Source organism: Borostomias antarcticus (assembly GCF_949987555.1).
Source record: "Borostomias antarcticus genome assembly, chromosome: 14".
In the NCBI taxonomy this organism is placed as follows: Eukaryota; Metazoa; Chordata; class Actinopteri; order Stomiiformes; family Stomiidae; genus Borostomias; species Borostomias antarcticus.
In genome coordinates this window covers 8,688,259-8,698,258 of record NC_140247.1, presented here as the reverse complement: position 1 = coordinate 8,698,258, position 10,000 = coordinate 8,688,259, and the positions used below count along the sequence as shown (strand labels likewise).

Genomic DNA, 10,000 nt, shown 5'->3' with positions numbered 1-10,000 from the left:
ACCCGGAGACCAGTGTGTCCTGGGATTGTATTTTCAATTTTAATCAGGCACAGCTCCACTGTGCACATCTGACTGGGAGCAGCACTGCAGAGTTACAGGATTTGCTGCCTGAAATGTGGGCTCTGCCCAACTCATCTCCTGGCCTCTGCCCAGACACACACAACCAGGAACCATCCCACTACCCACTACACAACCAGGAACCATCCCACTACCCACTACACAACCAGGAACCATCCCACTACCCACTACACAACCACCCTCCCACTACCCACTACACAACCAGGAACCATCCCACTACCCACTACACAACCACCCTCCCACTACCCACTACACAACCAGGAACCATTCCACTACCCACTACACAACCACCCTCCCACTACCCACTACACAACCAGGAACCATCCCACTACCCACTACACAACCACCCTCCCACTACCCACTACACAACCACCCTCCCACTACCCACTACACAACCACCCTCCCACTACCCACTACACAACCACCCTCCCACTACCCACTACACAACCACCCCCCCACTACCCACTACACAACCAGGAACCATCCCACTACCCACTACACAACCACCCTCCCACTACCCACTACACAACCACCCTCCCACTACCCACTACACAACCACCCTCCCACTACCCACTACACAACCAGGAACCTTCCCACTACCCACTACACAACCACCATCCCACTACCCACTACACAACCACACTCCCACTACCCACTACACAACCACCCTCCCACTACCCACTACACAACCACCCTCCCACTACCCACTACACAACCACCCTCCCACTACCCACTACACAACCACCCTCCCACTACCCACTACACAACCACCCTCCCACTACCCACTACACAACCACCCTCCCACTAGCCACTACACAACCACCCTCCCACTACCCACTACACAACCACCATCCCACTACCCACTACACCACCAGGAACCATCCCACTACCCACTACACAACCACCCTCCCACTACCCACTACACAACCAGGAACCATCCCACTACACAACCAACCACCATCCCACTACCCACTACACAACCACCCTCCCACTACCCACTACACAACCACCCTCCCACTACCCACTACACAACCACCCTCCCACTACCCACTACACAACCACCCTCCCACTACCCACTACACAACCACCCTCCCACTACCCACTACACAACCACCATCCCACTACCCACTACACCACCAGGAACCATCCCACTACCCACTACACAACCACCCTCCCACTACCCACTACACAACCACCCTCCCACTACCCACTACACAACCAGGAACCATCCCACTACACAACCAACCACCATCCCACTACCCAGTACCCTCGTCCTCACAAACTAACTTCCATCAGACAATGGTAACACAATCAGAAACACATTATATCAGGATGTCAGGATGGCATCACTGACCACAATAACCCACAGCACCACATGGCGTACAAACCAGCATGTTGGAATTACATAAACAACTTTATATCTCACTAACACAATTGTCACCCATTCTGACAGGCTAGCACCAGTCTGTCTGAACAATCATCTTACTGTAAAACCAAAGAGGGCACCAGGGCAAGTGCCCCCCCCCCCCCCCCCGCCCTCGCACCCCACTGATGACAACACCTGAATCAGAATCAGGCATGCAATGCATCAATGATTGGCTATTCATTCAATCTTCTAAGGTCATCATGACATTTGGCACACATCAGACACATTTATTATGACACTATATTATTATGATATCTTTATAACCTTTAGGCCCTATATTATTATTAATTCATTCATTAATACTTTTTGGGTGGTAGGGGGGTGAACCCCCATATTTTTTTCCAATGTAATATGTTTTTCTCCCAAAACCTTTAGGTCCGAAACGTTTCGTGTCAAAAGTGAATATATAAATATGAAATACAATCAAATCCACTGTCAAGAAAACATAAAACGACATTATTGGATATATATTCTGCGCCGTCATGCAAGTGTCCTAGGTGAGAGGGACGCAGAGCACGCAGACAGGTGATGAGCGCACGCTGCCAAAGTACTGCAGTGGGGTGGTCCCGCACGCGTCAAGGAGGTTTGGAAGCCGTGCTTTCCTAGAAACTGCTGCTTTTCGTGGTAGCCTATAAAAAATATGTAGCATTTTCAACACAGCAATATATGCCCCGCAAATTCCCCATGCTGTGACTACCCAAAATATAGCCAAACGGTTTTCGCCCGTGTAGAATTAAATGCGAGGTGAGACATCCTCCCTCAGCCGATGCAGAAACTTGCACGCTGGCTCGAGAAAGCACTGCAATGCAGAACGCTCTATTCTGGGGTATCGTTGCGGCGCGCCGTCCGCATAACCGACACTTTTCGTATTATTAAAAGGAGAAAATTGTTTTCATGAGGTTGTGTTAAATATGACAGTCATATATGTAGAGGTGACTTATAATTGTAAAGGTTATGTCAGTAATTAATTAGATGTGCTGCCCTTCAAATAGCCTATTTGGATTCCCACTTTTTAATTCCAATATTGTGCTATACCCTCCTCTTTTATTTGTATTTTCATAGCCTGTGTCTGGTTAATCAATTGATCACTAGACTCACAAAACGATAAGACAATGCGAATAATGACTGTTTCACAGGACTTACGTGAAAAGCAGTGTTGAAAACCCAAAAATAAAAGGCAAATGCTCAGTATTTTGCCAATCATCCTTTAGCCTACTGTGGAAACGCGTCTCCCCACGGGCTATGTTAACTAGATCGTATATTGTTGTCTCCTTTCCTCCGGGCACGGTAGCATCCTTTTACCCCCGTTTCTCCCAACTTTAACTCGCGCAGGTCCAACTCCGGTTCCCGGGGTCTCGGGTAGCCTTTGCCGGGGCGGGGACGCGCATCCGTTGGTCGTTGCTGATGCTGCGCTACACCGAGAGCGCGCACTGCTTTTATTATCAGTAGACTACATTATTTAAAATGAAAATGATTGTAATTTCCAGGCCATCATTCTTCTTAGTGGTGTGGATCTGCGCAACTGGCAAGGAATGCTCGAGCAGTGTGACTCCTGTGGCTCCACCGGTAGGCTATCCCAAAATATTTGGTCCAGAGAAGAAGAAGAAGAAGAAGAAGAGTAGCCTAGGCTAGAGAAAAAAAAAACTTTTGTTCCTGCAGCCTTAGACTACTTCTGTTCTTCAGTAGAACATACTGTTTGCTGTTTTATCTGTACAGGCTAGACTTCACTTAGTCAGTGACAGGTGAAGTTGCCCAGGATTTCTGAAATTCGTTGAGTCGCGTTCCCGTAACGGTGCAGGGGCACAGCCTACCCTATAGGCTGCCTTGGCATCGTTTCTGCTACTCTACTACGTCTATTTCTCACCGCCGTCAACTGACCCTGGTCAGGCGCACTGCGCTCTGCAGTAAGGATGGTCAGTGGCTCTTCTCCAAGAACGATGCCCACAGACAATAGATGCCAATAGTCTCATACAGGACGACTGTCGCTGGTCCCGATTTAGTTCATTAACAGCACAGCTGTAACGTCAAAAACCAACTGACTTGATATGTGACCAGACAATATTGATACGCATGTCCATAGATCTGAACAGGTCATGGATTCTGCCAGCTGTGGCCGGGCTGAGGTTCACTCAGGATGCAGGCGGAGGGGGATTTGTGGCACACTGACCATGAAATAAAAAGGCTTTAGGATTAAGAACTGGGTTTGTGGGGCAGCAGTGTCATCAGCGCCGGAGGGAGATTGGATGTCCATGCCAGCTTGGGATTTGTTGTGTTTTAATCAAATCAGATTTGCTTTTTTCTAAGCTGTGCCACCAGAAATACTAGCCTATAGCATTGTGTTGTAATACTATGGACCATTCTAGAATAACCCCCATCACCACTGTCATTGGACAGGGGTGGCAGGATAGTGATTTTTTGTAATTTATCAGCAACTGATTAATCACCATGGCTGCTTAATCAGTCATGTTTATTTGTAATTTAACAGGGACTGATTAATCCCCCCCACCAGAGCCCTTATGTGAAGCGAGCATTATGATGCGAAGGCTACAGTGATGCATTGAAACCCCATTAGGACAGTCTAGGACAGACGAATTGCCTAAACAGTAAAATGAGCTGTTATTGAACTAGGTTTTACTTCTGAATGCTGCTTTTTTCCCGCTCAGATTATTGTGAATGCTTAATGAGACACTAAACATGACTAGTGTACCAAACTGGCAAGGACAGGGGTCCTAATTGGTGGTCCAGCCAGGGGGAGTGGCCCTGGTTCCTAATTGGTGGTCCAGCCAGGGGGCGTGGCCATGGTTGGTGCATAAAGGGACTCAGTCTCCTGTTTCTGTCCCTCTCCCTATTGTCTCTTCTAGGCTCTGCAAAAGACTCAATCACAACAGGCCTAGAATGTTCCATGTGCGATCTTCTGTAGGCTAAGTCTTGTTTTTTAAGGGTTCATAAACATAATTATATTTTCCTGAGAACAAAGTGACAAAGTACTCTATGACAATAATAAAGATTGGTATAGCATTTGTATAGGAGGCTGTAGAATCGATCAGATATCCCCTTTGTCATAGGCCCCCTCACCCCAGCCTGGCCCACTCACCCCAGCCTGGCCCACTGGGGTGTTTCACTGCTGCTAACTATTCAATTCACATTACTGAACACTTGGCTGATTCCATTACTGAACACTTAGCTGCTTCCATTACTGAACACTTAGCTGATTCCATTACTGAACACTTAGCTGATTCCATTACTGAACACTTAGCTGATTCCATTACTGAACACTTAGCTGATTCCATTCTCCAAGTTTAGTCCACAGCCCACTTGTGATGAGATGCCTCCAGTTTATTATTTACCCTCAGACCTAAAGATGTACCGTATGTTGATGTCTCTAATGTATTCCTTTGTCAGGTAACCACTCCTATCAGAGTACACAATCTGTTTATTGCCATGCAGTAGACCCAGGACCAGGTGGCGGGACTACATCTCCGCACTGGCCTGTGAGCGGCTAAAGATTCCCCAGGCAGAGCTGGTTGATGCTGCTAGGGAAAGAGATGTCTGGGGCCCCCTGCTGGAACTGCTGCCTCCGTGACCCGACCCTGGATAAGCGGATGAAGATGGATGGATGGATGGCCATGCAGTTTTTCAACGTACTGGGAATTTGCTTTCGGTCGTGGTGCAGAACATTGAGACAGCATTGGACAGGGTGCAGGGACGAGACAGGACAGTGCGAAGAACGAGTACAAAATGCTAGTGCAAAACAGTATAAGATGAGAAAAAGAACAGTATATAAAAGCAGTGCAGTCAGTGTGTATACAGTGAATATGCATAAGTGAGTGTGTATGTAATAATAATTCAGTCAAGATCACTTTTGTCAAATTTGAACATTTATTATACAAGCGGCATAATACATAGCATATGAATTTTTGGCGGTGTGCTCTGTCCGGGGGGCCCCCTGCCTTCCACCGGCATGGAGCGCGTTAGCAGGAGGAGGCAATCTAGGTGTTCCCCCCCTCTGGGCCAAGCCCTTGGCCCAGGCCCAGAGAGCCAGGAAGGGGGAACGGCATCTAGCCCCCTGCCTCAATGACGATCAGAGTGGGCCGCGATCGGGAAGACGCTCGGAGGTAACTCAGCCCACTAAGACCGTCAAAGAGTGCCACAGGAGGACTGCTGTACATTATAGTCCCTGGTCCCCACGGGCCGACGCTTCGTGGGTTCCGCGGGAGATACAGCCTAGTGTCTCTGCGTCCATGGCGCCCGGAGGGACCGCTGGATGGCCATTCGGAGACGTAGCGGCCCACGTTCACCACAGAAAGCCACAGAGACCAGCTAGCGGCTACTCAGGCATCCACCGGCCGACGCTGGTGGAATACCTGCAAACTACCCCCCAAAGAACACACCAGCAACTCCGCGGCCCGCATGCGCAGAAGGGTTGACGGAGAGCGCTCTGACTGATGAGCCAGACAACATTTTAATAGTGCACCAGCCACATGACCACCTGAATACGCAGTACCCCCCCAACCCAATGTCACAGTCCACTCATAGCTCTCTGGGCATCCAGAATGTCCTGGACTCTGGGCCGTAGGTAGCGTTCATAAGCAGACGAGGACCATCGGCCCATGGACTTCGGGGTAGACACCGGGGCGATGGTGGCGGCGGTGGTTGCCGCTCCTATACGGAGGGAGTGTGCAGTGTACCGGTCCGGTGGGAGCCCGCACGCCTGGCAGAGGGTGCGGAGTCTGGCGGCAAACCAGGCTCCGGTCATGGGCTTTGCCTCTCTTGTTATGAAGAGGGGCTCCTCACCGGCCTGGGGTCTGCTCGTCAGGTAGGAGCTCATGGAGGACAGAGGACAAAACAAGGTGTTATTGCCTGATAAATAAACGGTCACGCCGGCACCAGCTCTGTCCGCCTTTGAATGCTTCAGGTGCAGGACGAAATAGCGCACGTGTAACGTTACATCTGCCCGAGTGAGGTCATGCGCCAGGTTGAATGACAATGTGCGTGTAGAATATTCACCGACCCTAAGGAACCCATAGAAAGCCGTGAGAATTACTGTTTCCAACATTAAATCCGAGTGACTATTGAAACACCCCTGCCTCAACCGTGCGATTAACCTAACGAACCATTAACTCGAGCTGCGTGAGCGGGCCGATAGTCTTCTCGTCGGACAGAGGGACGCCCAGCCGGGAGAAAACGCCACGCAGGGCCGTGATACAGTGGCCCCGGTCGGCAGAGGGATAATCGACGAGCAGAAAATCGTCCAGCAGGTGGACAACGAACGGTAGTCGGCAGTTATTCAGCAGGATCCAGCATAACGCCTCAGCGAGCGAGTCGAAAATCTTGGGGCTGCTCCGACAGCCAAAAGCGAGCCGAACCGAAAAATACATCAGGCCGCGCCACCGGACGCCGAACAAATGCCACTGCGACGGATGAAGGGGCATCACTTTGAACGCGTCCGTGACGTCTGCCTTAGACAGCCACGCACCTCGACCGGCCGCTGTAATTAGCTTAATCGCGTGATCGACCGACGCGTAGCAGAGGGAAAAATAAGGCAGGGGTATCAGGCTGTTAACGCTGGGAACCACGTCGTCGTGGGGGGCAGAAAGGTCGATAATCAACCGCTTTTTACCCGAGTACTTACGAGTCGCAACGCCGATTGGACTGAAGCGCGCGATAGAAAACGGAGACGAGCTATACGGACCGATCATGAAGCCCTTCCTGACCTCCTTCTCCAGCAGCGCGTCCACCACCTCAAGCTCCCGAACAGCAGACAACAGATTTTTACATGTGTGGGAAACAACAGGCAGCCAGGCTAACCCCGCCAGAAAACCATGCACCAGTCCAGACAGCAAATAACCGACAAAACAACGATTTGGATGCTTGGACAACGCCCTCCCCAGCTCGGGGACGTTGATGGGAGTGGAAGGTTTTATTCCTGTTTCGACCGCTTCGGAGCAGCCTGCCCGGGACGAGCCCGCCGCGGGCACACGGACTTCGGATGCCCGTCCCCGCAGTAACTGCGCCGATGCCTTCGACCCAGCAGCGGACGCGGGCACGGACCTGGGGCACATCGAGGGGGCATATGCGAAAAAAAGCCGCAAACAGCGCACGAGAGGGCCGGGCGGCTAGTAAAATGGCGGCTAACCAGCGCCAAGTCCAGCACGGACCAGTCCAGTCGCTGGTTGAAGCGCTGAAGGAACATCGCAGCTTTCGACGAGAACGAGCGATGGTACTCGTAATACAGTGTACCCCCATAACACATGCATAAATCGGCCAATATAGATAGATACGTGCCCGCCCGCCGAGCAGGGTACACCTCGCACAATATATCCCTGTAAACCCCGAAAGCGATGACGAACTCGGGGAACGTGAGGGACCGAGACAACCGGGGGTCACTGTCCTTCAGAGTCACGGACACGTCCCCGCAATCGACCACCCGCCTGTCGACAGTCTCAGAGATGAGAAGGATCCTCACTAAATTGACGTAGTTACCTGCGAGGATCTGGCTGCGCAGCGAGGGAGACACGGCGGCAGCCGGAGGGAAGAACGGGACTCCCACGGCAACAGCAGTTCCCAGCGATCTCAGGGGAAGGAAGAAATCCTGGTCGGCCAGGGGACCGGCATCCGCCGAGGCAGCAGTCACGGGCGGAGCGAGGGCCTGCCGGCTAGCCGACGGCTCCGGCGGACGCGCCCCCGGACGGGCCCACGTCCCGGAGGGACTCAACGTCGGAATCCGGTCGACCACCGACCCCGCCGAACGAATCCCCCAAACCACGGACCGGAGAAGACATCGCGGGCAGAAAGGTAAGGCAAAAGCACAAAACACGGAAACACAAGCCGAACAGAGCAAAGAAACGAGCGAAGGGCATAGAGCAGCAACAGCGAGCATGCAATGCACAACCAGCAGTAAAGGCAAGCGCGAACAATGACATGTTTTGACAGCTTAAATACATGCGCTCTAGTGAGCTGACCAATGCTATGACAGCTACAGTCAGCTGGTGCAGGCGTCATGCGTGACTGATTAACCTCTGCTGACCCCCCCCCGGCCGTGACGTACGTGCCTCGTCTGAATTTGCGTCGGAGACTTCATTTATATTTTCCTGAGAACAAAGTGACAAAGTACTCTATGACAATAATAAAGATTGGTATAGCATTTGTATAGGAGGCTGTAGAATCGATCAGATATCCCCTTTGTCATAGGCCCCCTCACCCCAGCCTGGCCCCCTCACCCCAGCCTGGCCCACTGGGGTGTTTCACTGCTGCTAACTATTCAATTCACATTACTGAACACTTAGCTGATTCCATTACTGAACACTTAGCTGATTCCATTACTGAACACTTAGCTGCTTCCATTACTGAACACTTAGCTGCTTCCATTACTGAACACTTAGCTGATTCCATTACTGAACACTTAGCTGCTTCCACTTAGCCCACTTGTGATGAGATGCCTCCAGTTTATTATTCACCCTCAGACCTAAAGATGTACCGTATGTTGATGTCTCTAATGTATTCCTTTGTCAGGTAACCACTCCTATCAGAGTACACAATCTGTTTATTGCCATGCAGTAGACCCAGGACCAGGTGGCGGGACTACATCTCCGCACTGGCCTGTGAGCGGCTAAAGATTCCCCAGGCAGAGCTGGTTGATGCTGCTAGGGAAAGGGATGTCTGGGGCCCCCTGCTGGAACTGCTGCCTCCGTGACCCGACCCTGGATAAGCGGATTAAGATGGATGGATGGATGGCCATGCAGTTTTTCAACGTACTGGGAATTTGCTTTCGGTCGTGGTGCAGAACATTGAGACAGCATTGGACAGGGTGCAGGGACGAGACAGGACAGTGCAAAGAACGAGTACAAAATGCTAGTGCAAAACAGTATAAGATGAGAAAAAGAACAGTATATAAAAGCAGTGCAGTCAGTGTGTATACAGTGAATATGCAGAGTGTAATGTATAAGTGAGTGTGTGTATGTGTATATGTAATAATAATAATAATAATAATAATAATAACTTTAATTTATATAGCGCCTTTCATGAAACCCAAGGTCGCTTTACATCAGAGCAAAAATCAGACAAGAGACAACAACGAGAACAAACAACAACAAGAACAACCAATCCAACTGCCAGAGGCCTGGGTGAACAAGTGTCATGGGGAATCTCCATGGGGAGAGAGTGTGTTTCCATGGGGAGAGAGTGTGTTTCCATGGGGAGAGAGTGTGTTTCCATGGGGAGAGAGTGTGTTTCCATGGGGAGAGAGAGTGTTTCCATGGGGAGAGAGTGTGTTTCCATGGGGAGAGAGTGTGCAGCGTGATATGTGAGTGTGGTGTGTCCTATACCGGTGCTGATGGACCTGGAGTCAGAGATGTTTTTGCTCAGCTTCACGTGCTGTTGCTGTAGGATAGGATCCCCCTGCAGGTAGAGTTGGGCATGTGCAGCTGGGAGAGCTTGTAGCCTACCCAGATAGTAAGCGGATGTGTAATGATTCTGGGCCATATATGGGCCGGAACT

At 50.8% G+C, this 10,000-nt stretch overlaps 2 protein-coding genes across 2 annotated transcripts in view; one reads left to right on the top strand and one right to left on the bottom strand.

Moving 5' to 3' along the window:
* cntnap1 (contactin associated protein 1) overlaps window positions 1–2,770 on the bottom strand; it is a gene marked incomplete at its 3' end in the record, with an annotated part of 25,892 nt that extends 23,122 nt beyond the window's left edge. The window contains exon 1 of the mRNA XM_084448954.1: window positions 2,648–2,770. Coding sequence (XP_084305080.1) covers window positions 2,648–2,708 — 61 coding nt within the window. The 5' untranslated portion in view covers window positions 2,709–2,770. The remainder of the gene's footprint in view (window positions 1–2,647) is intronic.
* A 5,075-nt stretch (window positions 2,771–7,845) lies between these two features.
* Window positions 7,846–10,000, top strand: part of plekhh3 (pleckstrin homology, MyTH4 and FERM domain containing H3) — a gene marked incomplete at its 5' end in the record, with an annotated part of 32,501 nt that continues 30,346 nt past the window's right edge. The window contains 2 exons of the mRNA XM_084448411.1: window positions 7,846–7,902; window positions 7,984–8,299. Of these exons, the coding sequence (XP_084304537.1) occupies window positions 7,846–7,902; window positions 7,984–8,299 (373 nt within the window). The remainder of the gene's footprint in view (window positions 7,903–7,983; window positions 8,300–10,000) is intronic.